The sequence below is a fragment of the Macadamia integrifolia genome, chromosome 14, assembly GCF_013358625.1.
Source record: "Macadamia integrifolia cultivar HAES 741 chromosome 14, SCU_Mint_v3, whole genome shotgun sequence".
Lineage (NCBI taxonomy): Eukaryota > Viridiplantae > Streptophyta > Magnoliopsida > Proteales > Proteaceae > Macadamia > Macadamia integrifolia.
In genome coordinates this window covers 4,735,352-4,748,356 of record NC_056570.1, presented here as the reverse complement: position 1 = coordinate 4,748,356, position 13,005 = coordinate 4,735,352, and the positions used below count along the sequence as shown (strand labels likewise).

Sequence of the window (13,005 nt, the reverse complement as noted above, 5' to 3'; positions counted from 1 at the left end):
CTTTCCCTATTTTTTTACTTTTTGACAAATTGTGCGAATCGGTGCTGGTCACTTTTCCCAACCCTCGCCACCAACTTGTATCATGGTTCCATGCGATGGACTTGACTCGTGAGGCGGGCGCTCCTCTTTTCTCTATTTGTCATTTCGTTAAAATACATTTTATTCATTATTTTATCTAATAATACCACAAAACGACGAGTGACCAGTGACTAGTGACCAGTGATGAGTCACGTTTGAGAAATGACGAGAGCGATCTATTTCTTTGATCTCTCGCTTTCGGGTAGAAATCGTCTGAAATTCTCATCTTGTACAATTTCATACAATTCCACCCTAAATGGCTGACACGTGTAAATATTCCATATCTACGGTTCAGATTGTATTATAGTTGTATTATGGTTGATTAACATTGTATTATGGTTGATTAATCTGAACCGTAGATATGGAATATTTACGTGTGTCAGCCGTTTAGGGTGGAATTGTATGGAATTGTACGAGATGCGAATTTCAGACGATTTCTACCCCTCGCTTTCACGTTGTGAAGACTGAGAATTTCAACCTCCTAATAACACTTGCGTGGCCGTAGTGGCGATAGCTTTTTCGACTCAAAGAATCAATGCCCAGTGGAGATAATTGTGGAATTGATTTTTATCAAAATAAAAAGCGGATCAGATTTTTGTACACGATTAATCCACATGGATGGGATAGTACAAGGTAAAATCTTATGGTGGATTTTGTCTGTCGATTTGTGTGGATTAAATTGTACTAGACATTGAGACACTGATTCATATTGTATACATGTGTGAGTGAGTTGGGATCAGACCCTTATATGAGAATACGGTGGCACTGTTTGGGTGATTTTGGAGGATAAAAACATTATTTGCAATGAATGCGATGGTATAGCGAATATGCGAATATCCAATGGTTGAAGGACTTGGAAACATGTGTCAGATGCTCTCAATCACTCTCAATCATTCATCACTACAGAGACTAATCATCTTTTTTGAGAACCCGATCTAAACTCTGTCAGAGTGAAAGGGATGTATATAAAAGTAAGTGGCCATTGGCCTTATCCGCACCCAGTGGAGTAGGAGCGGAAATCCAGCGTCCTCCCACTTAAGTCTATATTCTATATAAACCTTGAGGACTGAAGTATCATATCCCACCTATAGAAACCTTTACATTGTGAAGAGGATTGACAATCCCAACTTTCTGTGTATTTCTCATATAATACGAAATTGCGGAAAATTAACCAGACAAGCATGTTCGACTTCACCACCATCCCGTCGACGTCCAAAGTCCTATCAGTTTATGCCTCTGTGGTAACCTCAATAATGATTTTCCGCACCATGGCGAACCAACTCATACCCCACCGAACCCAAGACTACATTTTCTCCCGCTTGCAATACATCTTAGCCTATTTGATCTCCTCCCCACAGCAGCTCATGACCATCGTTGTCGATGAAGAAACTGATTTCCAACGCAACGAAATCTTCGATGCCTCACAGATCTACCTTCGCTCTAAGCTCATCACCCACTCTTCCTCCGTGGACAGAGTCAAAGTAACCAAAACTGCAAGAGACAAGAACCTCTTGTTAGGGTTTGAGAAGGATCAAGAGATCATAGATTTCTTCCGAGGGATTCAACTCAAATGGAAGCTTGTTTATGAGGAACACAAGAACGACTCATCTAGGAATCGCTACAACGACGAAGAGTCCCGATGGTTTGAACTGAGTTTCGATAAGAAACACAAAGACGTTGTGTTGTATTCTTACTTGTCAGACGTAGTGGAGAAATCAAAGGCGTTGATAGAAGAAAAGAGAGTTGTGAAACTCTATAGTCGTGGCAAATCCATCAACCTTGAACATCCGGCGACTTTCGATAAATTGGCAATGGATCCAGAGCTCAAGAGGGCTTTGATAGATGATTTGGATAGGTTTGTGAAGAGAAAAGAGTTTTATAAAAGAGTTGGGAAGGCTTGGAAACGAGGGTATCTATTATATGGTCCTCCAGGGACTGGGAAGTCCAGCTTGATAGCTGCCATGGCCAATCACCTAAGATTTGACATCTATGATATAGAGCTCACAGGTCTTCGTAATAACTCAGGGCTCAAGGACTTGCTGGTTTGGACCACGAATCGATCGATAATTGTGATCGAGGATATTGATTGCAGTATTGAGATGAACGATCGTGGCCAAAAAGAAGGTAGATCATCGGATGACAATCAGGTCAGTTTCCTTCGCTCTTGAGACTAGTTTAGTACCTTGACTTTGAGTTCAAGTTATTTTGGAAAAGATTTAGTTGTTACCTCGGGTGCAGGCAAATAGCAGTAACCTCTACTAACACCAAAGAAATGGAATAATTCATTTCCCTCATGTTTATAAATACACTCTTCGATTATAGTATTTTCTAATAATACCTTTTTGAATTTCATTTCTTTGGCTTCCATGAGGTTATAGCGGTTTGACTACAACCTGAGCAACATCTATTCTGTCCCACCTGTATTACAAGGATAAAGAGAGATATATTTAGAAAGAAAAAGGACAAATGTTAGATGCGAACTCCAACAGTTGATCCATTTTTCATATAGACCATATAAGTGGGGAGGGGTATCGGTCTCCTAAAAACACGGGCTGTTTGTGGACGTGGAACATTGATGATCCTTTCTTTTTTTTTTTTTTCTAAATGGTCATTTGTATTAACAGAAGAGGAGTTAAAAAAAAATATACAAAGTTACACGATAACTTGGACATCTCCCATAAACAAAAGACGAAAAAAGTTCTTTCCCCAATGCTACCTAGTAATGACCTTACACATTTTCATTGTGTCATGAAATGACGCTCTTATCCCTTAGATGATACACATTTGCACTCCCCATTGGGTCCACGATGAAATCACATGATTAAGTAGCAATTTCTTTCCCTTTATTTATTTTATTTTTTATAGGAAGTACAAATTAGCACACGCCCACCTCCCCACCTCCCCACCTCTCTCTTTTGGTAAGACTCCAATGAAGTTAATTGGAAAGATCTATTTCCACCAGCTAGGGTACACATCAAATCCGCTTGCAACTGTCTTTAATGGGGAACCACACACCCACTAAGAAATTGTTAAGAATCATCATCTTAAAAAAGCAAAAGGTATTTTCCTTTTTCTTTCGGGTAAAGCAAAGATTGTTTAGGTAAAATGATTTTGACTTGGAGACTATTTGCAAAGTACATGTTGGAACTACAATGGTTAGACGACTAGCTTATCCAAAAAAAAAAAAAAAGGTTAGATGTCTAGGAATATTCTTTCGAAGATGGTTGTGGCCCACCTACATTCAATTTTGATCCCTCCTTTTTTTAAGTGCATATTTTCTATAGTGAGCGGTGAGATGATGTAAGTGTTGAATGGCTGAGAGCATCTAAACACACGTCCCAAAGGGTTCCTAGCCATCTGATGCTCATTGCACTGATGCGACAGTTGTAAATGATTTTCACATTCCTTGGTTCCTTTTTCTAACTTTTGTGTGTTGATTCCCTTTGTATGGTTTCTTGTGAACTCTTTACATAAAAATAAAAATAAACCCTTAGCTTCATTTTATTTTGAAAAAAAAAAAAATCAATGACTTTTTTTTTGGTAGACACCAAAAAAAAAAAAAACTAATGATGTATAGTAGGACTGGTTGTTGAGGTTGTGAGTGACTAAATCATTCCTATATATATGTTTGCTTTGTAATTCAAATAGTTGTTGACCCTTTCTGGACTTCTCAACTTCATCGATGGTCTGTGGTCGAGTTGTGGAGATGAACGGATCATAGTATTCACAACCAATTACAAGGATCGACTTGACCCGGCTTTGTTGCGACCTGGCCGTATGGACATGCATATTCACATGTCCTATTGTACACCATCAAGTTTCAGGCTTCTCGCTTCTAATTACTTTGGGATCTGTGACCATCGACTCTTTAAGGAGATCGAACGGTTGATAGAGGAAGTGGAGGTGACCCCTGCAGAAGTGGCAGAAGAGCTGATGAAGAGTGATGATGTGGATGTCAACCTCCATGGTCTGATTAATTTCATCCATAGAAAGAATAAGGAACGTGAAGGAGTCAAAGTACACGAAAAAGTCAATGATGATGAAGAAAGAGTTGATCGCAACGAAGGTGAAGAAGGACAAAAGGAGGAAATGCTTGAAATGAAAACCAAGTAACGGCTTATCGGGAAGTTGATTAAGTTGATTAAGATTTTGGATTTAGTTGTATTGTTAGGAAATGGAGATATCTACTACATATATATATATATATATATCCTTTTTTAGTACTTTATTCATAATTTTATGGGTAAATCTCACTTATGATATTCAACATTTCAAGAAATTGCACACCATAGCCCAGTGGTATGGCACTCCGCTCATTTGAGAGTATGTCCTCATTTGAGAGTATGTCCGAGTTTTGGTCACATATACCAGTAGTTGTTATGTGTTTTCCAAGGAGTGTGGTCCAATGGCCCCAATTGACTCCCTTGTGAGTCTTTTCTTTACCTCTTTATAAGGCCTTGTGACTCTTGTGGGACCCTTGCAATAAAAATAAAAATAAATAAAAATAAGAAAAAAACCTAAAGTTCCATATATAATGTTGCAGCTATACTTAAATCAATATGACATTGCCCTGGTTAATCGCTTTTCTTTTCTTTTTTTTCCCCTCCATCTCCTAGATCTCATCTTCCTTGCGATCTCTCTGCCCCCCTCCGCCCTTCCCTTCCCTTCCCTTCCAGCACCATCGAAGAGAGGAAATTTGGTATTAGTCTTCAAATCTAAAGCAAGAGAATGAAAACAGATTAAAGATGAGGAAGAGAATTAAGTTTCAACTAGACAGAAGCGCTAATGATGATAGCTATAGTATCAATGGGACTTCACTTCTGTTAACTAACATTTAGTTTCCTACATTACTAATAAATGTTTGTTTATTTGGCCCACGTTCATATGCACTTGTTTGGCATGTACTTTCCACCTCCATTACTCCCTTGCTACACTAGCGCCCCGTTTGTATGATAAAGTTTTGATGAGGTAGGATTTAAGGGGCGGGATAATTCGTCCCTTGACAAATTTAAGGTCATCTGATAGAATTTTGGGAAACATAGCAATGTCTCCTATCGGCCCATGTGGACATCATTTTCTCCCAACTCAGCCCCAACGAATTAGTGTAACTTTGATGGAGACTATGGCAAAAATCCCTGGATTTTGCGGAGAGCAACCCTGAACCATCAGGCACCCTTGAGCAAACCTTCACCGTCACCCTTGAATCACCATCACCAAATTCCCCGCTAAATCTGAACCTCCATCGCTTGCCATGCGCCTCTCCTACACCCTCTCCTTGTAATCCACACACCTTGAAAACAACCTGAAATCTCTCTACCTTGAGGTCACTTGAAAACATTTTGAAATCCCTCCACCTCGAGGCGCTCTCGAACACGCCCTGTAAAACCCACCTGCACATGACCTGAACCTCCACCACTACACCCTCATCTTTCACCCTTCTCCTCAGCCAATAGCCCTATTATCCATACCTTAGCAACGTCGCCATGACTGTTCCTCGTCCTGGAACAAGTTCTTCTCCAAGATACTCTACTCCAACAACCCCTCTACCTTAAATCTCACTGCATCGCCTTTCTCACGCGAGAGAGAGAGAGAGAGAGAGAGAGAGAGAGAGAGAGAATCATTCATATTTTCTTATTCATTTTATACAAAAAGCTAAATTATTCTCAAAATTTGATTTTAAATCAGGTTTTCATCAAATAGCTATGGAAGAAGAATCTAAAAAATGGACAGCCTTTACAACAACTGAAGGACATTATGAATGGAATGTAATGCCTTTTGGATTAAAGAATGCACCTTCAGTATTTCAAAGAAGAATGGATACTATTTTCCTACCTTATAGAGAATTCTGTATTGTCTATATAGATGATATATTAGTATTTTCTAAGACAGAACCAGAACATATAGCACACCTTCATAAAATATTTTCAGAATTTTATAAACATGGACTAGTAATTTCCAAGAAAAAGATGGAAATAGGTAAACAAGAAATTAAATTTTTAGGATTAGAAATAGGATTGGGAAAAATAAGACTTCAACCCCATATAGCTACTAAGATTCTAGAATTTCCTTCAGAATTAAAAACTACAAAAGAAATAAAAAGTTTCATCGGATTAGTAAACCAAGCAAGAGATTTTATACCAAACCTAGGAAAAATAATAGGACCTTTATATTCTAAAACAAATCCCAAGGGAGAAAAGAGATTTAATGAACAAGATAAAATATTAATAGAAAAAATAAAAAATATTGTACAAAATATTCCACCTCTAAGATATCCATATGAAAATGAATACAAAATAATAGAAATAGATGGATCAATTGAAGGATGGGGAGCAGTTTTAAAAACAAGACCTACTGAATATAGTAATAAAACAAAAGAACAGATTTGTCGATATGCCTCTAGCATTCATAAAAGGAAAAATCTAAGTCCAATTGACTGTGAAATAGAAGTTGTAATAGCAGGATTACTAGCTTTTGATTTCTTCTTAATCTTAAGAAACTTTACTCTTAGAACAGACTGTGAAACTATAGTAAAATTTTATAAAACTCTTAATGAGAAAAAGGTAAGTACAAGAAGATGGTTAATCTTTAGAGAATTAATTTTAGGAAAAGGATATAAAATCAAAATAGAACATATAAAAGGGAATGATAATTATATAGCAGATTATTTATCCCGTGAATGTTTATCTAAGTCATTAACCTAATTTTGATATTTTACAGAAAACAAAAAGAACAGAACCATATTTTGACAAGTTAAGAGAAGATTTTGAGCAACTTCCAAGTTTAGAAACAACATATAAGAGATATAAAAAGCAGATGTCTCAAGATAAAGGCAAAAAGCCTTGGTCACCACCTGTGACACCAGAAAGGAGTCCCTCTCCTGATACAACAAGAAAGACAGCAGAAATGCTGCAACAAGCCTTTGGCAATATTGGAATCAAAGGAAGATTTAAAGAAGCCCCAGATAATGGGATTCAGTATGGAAGAAGTTATCTAAAGCCGATAGATGAACCTTTTGGGTTCAGAAGCATGTACAAAGTTGGCACTGAAGAACAGATTATTCTTGATAATTTGTGGGTGTCTTATAATAAGATCTTGAAAGATCCATATAATAAACAAAGAAGAGAGCATTTTATGACCAGCATCAATTGCTGTAGTTATCAATTTGCCAAGATGAAAGAAGCCCGAAAAGAAAATTATCCATATTATGTTTTAATTGAAGGACATAATCCTGGAGTATATGATAGATGGACTGAAGTTTCACAACAACCCAAGAATTATCCTAAACACCCTTAGTTTAAGGGATTTCATAAATTAGAAGAAGCACTGGATTATGCTCGTCGTAATCTAGGACCAAATTTTTTTATAACACCTGCTCTTAGATTTCCAGTATCTAAGGTCAGAGATTCAACAAGTTTCAAAAAAGCATTGATCAAATGTGAACAATGCGATACAACTAGTTCAAGAATTGCAGAGATACAAAAGAATGAATCCCAGCTTAAATCAGAATTACAGATTATTAAAGAATCTGAACAGAAATATTATCATCAATTAGCTTCAAAGATAAAAGAAGTTGATGAATTGAAGGAAGCCCTATGACTTCTTCAGCAAACCAGATTTGATACAACAAATACTCCAACACCACCAGCATATGAGAATCTTCTTAATAGAATCCAGAAGATGGAAGAATCAATCAAGAAAAAAGAAGAATATGAAAGGATCCTTACGGAGAAGATAAACCCAGAAAATATAAAATAAAAAATTGAGAATATTTTTTCAAAAAGTATTTATTCAGAAGCCTCCAGTGCATCTACAACAGATCTACCAGAAGACAAATAGTTAATCCTGTCAGTATTCTTACATGTGGAAGAAGACTTGCATCACTATTGAAGATAAGAAGAAGAAATATACTATTGAAGATAAGAAGAAGAAGATATTTCAACAACAAAGCAATCCGTGGAAAAAGACCTACATTACTGTTGAAAAAGATAAGAAGAAGATATTTCCAAGGCACATCTATCTCTGCCGACAGAAAAAATCTTCTTTTGGAAAAACAAAGTGTCTTGGGCGACACGTGTGGAATGTCCAAAAAAGGTGGCAAGTCATAATTAGAAAAAGATGCCTGATCTTAGAAAAATCTATCCGGTTTTCCGGATTTGTAAGAAAACTTAATTCTTGTATATATTTTTTTTTTATATATAGACCCACTCCGCTCATAGAGGAGGAGGAGGTTCTAGTTTGTATCAGAAATCTTAGTCCCTGTATATCATAGTCTGAAGATCAATAAAGAAGATTTCAATAGTTATCATCATACCTGTAAGTTTTTCTTCTTTATTTTATCAGCTTCTCCTTCTATCTTCAGATCAAAGCCTACAGTCGTGCCTCTTGATTCTGTCTGATAGATTTAGTAAAGATGAACTTCTTTTAATTTTTTTACTACTTTAATTTTCTTACTTTGCAATTTAAATATGTGTGAGTAGTATCTCAAGAAGGATCAAATGATAAGATGTAAGGTTTAAACAAGAGCTTTTAAATTTATTTTTGTAAATTCTTAAGCTTATTTCGTAATGACTGAAAGAAGGTTAAGATCAAAGATCTTTCATAGGGAATGATTAGGACACTTGAACTCTGTATTATATCAGGAGTAGTGGACTGATATATAACCAGAGAGTAGTCTAAAGCTCTAGATCTAGATTGGTACTATCTATCATTCAGACTATGTAGCCTTAGAATCATACTACTTGTCTTTTTAGTAATACTTCAAAAGAATAGGTTTTTATGCTCTGGAAGTTGAGGCAAGGTTGCCGTTTGAGTCCCTGGGAGCAGAACCCCTATGTGAGGGTATGAATCATGTTGGCATGGCGTCCTACATGAACTAGAAGACTTGTAGTCCCTGGCTAAGTATTCCTTTAACTTAAAATGACTGTTTGAGTTAGCATTCCAAAAGAACTGGGCCTAAATTACTGTGCGTATTTCACCGGTTGAATCCCAGTGTGAGGATGTGAGTTGTATGAGCATGACGCCTTATACAAGCTTGAATTAAAGTTAAAAAAAAACCATTTATCTGAAAGCTCTTGGTTAAAAGCCTATACTAAATATCCTGATATCCTTCTTCCCTCCCTCATCTTGCTGTGCCCTCTTCTCATACATATCCTTCTCTGCTACTGCTCATCTGAACCGGCAAACGAGTGGGTCAAAATGATGCTGTTTTTTAATTAAAATTTGTTTAAGCGCGTCAGAGGTCCCCATTTTCTTCACTTTATCCCATGCATCGTTTTCTTCCCCTCTGCCAAAAAGTCTCCACTTTCCCTATTTTTTTACTTTTTGACAAATTGTGCGAATCGGCGCTGGTCACTTTTCCCAACCCTCGCCACCAACTTTTATCATTGCTCCATGTGATGGACTTGACTCGAGAGGCGGGCCCTCCTCTTTTCTCTATTTCTCATTTCGTTAAAATACATTTTATTCATTATTTTATCCAATAATACCACAAAGCGAGGAGTGACCAGTGATCAGTGACCAGTGACCAGTGACCGGTGACCGGTGACGAGTGATGAGTGACGTTTGAGGAATGACGAGAGCGATCTATTTCTTTGATTTCTCGCTTTCACGTTGTGAAGACTGAGAATTTCAACCTCCTAGTAACACTTGCGTGGCCGTAGTGGCGATAGCTTCGACTCAAAGATCAATGCCCTGTGGAGATAATTGTGGAATTGATTCTTATCAAAATAAAAAGCGAATCAGATTTTTGTACAGGGTTAATCCACATGGATGGAATAGTACAAGGTAAAATCTTATGGTGGATTTTGTCTGTCGGTTTGTGTGGATTTGATTGTACGAGACATTGAGACACTGATTCATATTGTATACATGTGTGAGTTGTCGGTTTGTGTGGATTTGACTGTACGAGACATTGAGAGACTGATTCATATTGTATACATGTGTGAGTGAGTTGGGATCAGACCCTTATATGAGAATACGGTGGCACTGTTTAAGTGATTTTAGAGGGCAAAAACATGATTTGCAATGAATGCTAAGGTATAGTGAATATCAAAATGGTTGAGAGGACCTCAAAGCATGTGTCAGATGTTTTCAATCATTCGTTGCTCGCTACATAGACTAATCATCTTTTTTGAGAACCCGATCTAAACTCTGTGAGAGTGAAAGGGATGTATATAAAAGTAAGTGGCCATTGGCCTTACCAGTACCCAATGGAGTAGGAGGGGAAAGAAAAAAAATCCAGCGTCCTCCCACTTAAGTCTATATTCTATATAAACCTTGAGGACTGAAGTATCATATCCCACCTATATAAACCTTTACATTGTGAAGAGGATTGACAATCCCATTTTTCTGTGTATTTCTCATATAATACGAAATTGCGGAAAATTAACCAGACAAGCATGTTCGACTTCACCACCATCCCGTCGACGTCCAAAGTCCTATCAGTTTATGCCTCTTTGGTAACCTCAATAATGATTTTCCGCACCATGGCGAACCAACTCATACCCCACCAGATCCAAGACTACATTTTCTCCCGCTTGCAATACATCTTAGCCTATTTGATCTTCCCCACGGCAGCTCATGACCATCGTTGTCGATGAAGACACTGATCTCCAACGCAACGAAATCTTCGATGCCTCACAGATCTACCTTCGCTCTAAGCTCATCACCCACTCTTCCTCCATGGACAGAGTCAAAGTAACCAAAACTCCAAGAGACGAGAACCTCTTGTTAGGGTTTGAGAAGGATCAAGAGATCATAGATTTCTTCCAAGGGATTCAACTCAAATGGAAGCTTGTTTATGAGGAAGACAAAAACGACTCATCTAGGAATCGCTACAACGACGAAGAGTCCCGATGGTTTGAACTGAGTTTCGATATGAAACACAAAGACGTTGTGTTGTATTCTTACCTGCCACACGTAGTGGAGGAATCAAAGGCGTTGATAGAAGAAAAGAGAGTTGTGAAACCATCAACCTTGAACATCCGGCGACTTTCGATAAATTGGCAATGGATCCAGAGCTCAAGAGGGCTTTGATAGATGATTTGGATAGGTTTGTGAAGAGAAAAGAGTTTTATAAAAGAGTTGGGAAGGCTTGGAAACGAGGGTATCTATTATATGGTCCTCCAGGGACTGGGAAGTCCAGCTTGATAGCTGCCATGGCCAATCACCTAAGATTTGACATCTATGATATAGAGCTCACAGGTCTTCGTAATAACTCAGGGCTCAAGGACTTGCTGGTTTGGACCACGAATCGATCGATAATTGTGATCGAGGATATTGATTGCAGTATTGAGATGAACGATCGTGGCCAAAAAGAAGGTAGATCATCGGATGACTATCAGGTCAGTTTCCTTCGCTCTTGAGACTAGTTTAGTACCTTGACTTTGAGTTCAAGTTATTTTGGAAAAGATTTAGTGGTTACCTGGGTTGCAGGCAAATTGCAGCAACCTCTACTTACACCAAAGAAATGGAATAATTCATTTTCCACAAGTTTATAAATACCCTCGTCGATTATAGTATTTTCTAATAATACCCTTTTAGATTTCATTTCTTTGGCTTCCATGAGGTTATAGTGGCTTGACAACAACCCGGGCAACAGCTATTCTGTTACTTTATTGATAGGAATTCTCTGTCTATTGTTCCCCGTCTACACACAGGAAATAGGATCTGCTGTTCATACAATCACCGGATCGTACGAGTCAATATCCAACACCTGTCCCACTTGCTATTACAAGGATTTACAAGAATAAAGAGAGATATATTTAGAAAGAAAAAGAACAAGTGTTAGATGCTAACTCGTACGAATAGTTGATCCATTTTTTCACATTGACCATATAAGTGGGTAGGGGTATCGGTCTCCTAAAAACACAGGCTGTTTGTGGACGTGGAACATTGATGATCCTTTCTTTTTTTTTTCTAAATGGTCATTTGTATTAACAGAAGGGGAGAAAAAAAAATATACAAAGTTACACGATAACTTGGACATCTCCCAGAAACAAAAGACGAAAAAAGTTCTTTCCCCAATGCTACTTAGTAATGACCTTACACATTTTCATTGTGTCATGAAATGATGCTCTTATCCCTTAGATGATACACATTTGCACTCCCCATTGGGTCCACGATGAAATCACATGATTAAGTAGCAATTTTTTTCCCTTTATTTTATTTTTTATAGGAAGTACAAATTAGCACACGCCCACCCCACCTCCCCACCTCTCTCCCTCTCTCTCTCTCTCTTTTGGTAAGACTCCAATGAAGTTAATTGGAAAGATCTATTTCCACCAGCTAGGGTACACATCAAATCCGCTTGCAACTGTCTTTAATGGGGAACCACACACCCACTAAGAAATTGTTAAGAATCATCATCTTAAAAAAGCAAAAGGTATTTGCCTTTTTCTTTCGGGTAAAGCAAAGATTGTTTAGGTAAAATGATTTTGACTTGGAGACTATTTGCAAATTACATGTCGGAACTACAATGGTTAGACGGCTAGCTTATCCAAAAAAAAAAAAAGATTAGATGTCTAGGAATATTCTTTCGAAGATGGTTGTGGCCCACCTACATTCAATTTTGATCCCTCCTTTTTTTAAGTGCATATTTTCTATAGTGAGCAGAGAGATGATGTGAGTGTTGAATGGCTGAGAGCATCTAAACACACGTCCCAAAGGGTTCCCAGTCATCCGATGCTCACTGCACTAATGCGACAGTTGTAAATGATTTTCACATTCCTTGGTTCCTTTTTCTAACTTTTGTGTTGATCCCCTTTGTATGGTTTCTTGTGAACCCCTTACATAAAAATAAAAATAAACCCTTAGCTTCATTTTATTTTGAAAAAAAAAAAAAATCTTGAACCCATTGTCCAGAAAGCCAAGTAAAATAAAAGTCATAATAAAAGGCACTACTTCAAGTGCTTTATCATCCACATCCTC

At 37.6% G+C, this 13,005-nt stretch overlaps 2 protein-coding genes across 2 annotated transcripts; both read left to right on the top strand.

Moving 5' to 3' along the window:
• Positions 1-1,150: 1,150 nt before the first annotated feature.
• Positions 1,151-4,520, top strand: LOC122061546 (AAA-ATPase At3g50940-like). Its single transcript, XM_042624850.1, has 2 exons — positions 1,151-2,225; positions 3,727-4,520. Exons 1-2 carry the CDS (start codon positions 1,260-1,262, stop codon positions 4,189-4,191), a joined length of 1,431 nt encoding a protein of 476 aa, XP_042480784.1. The 5' UTR covers positions 1,151-1,259; the 3' UTR covers positions 4,192-4,520.
• Positions 4,521-8,298: 3,778 nt separating this feature from the next.
• Positions 8,299-11,627, top strand: LOC122061702 (AAA-ATPase At2g18193-like). Its single transcript, XM_042625119.1, has 3 exons — positions 8,299-10,668; positions 10,811-10,872; positions 10,947-11,627. The coding sequence occupies exons 1-3, from the start codon at positions 10,476-10,478 to the stop codon at positions 11,439-11,441; spliced, it is 750 nt and encodes a 249-aa protein (XP_042481053.1). The 5' UTR covers positions 8,299-10,475; the 3' UTR covers positions 11,442-11,627.
• Positions 11,628-13,005: the final 1,378 nt, after the last annotated feature.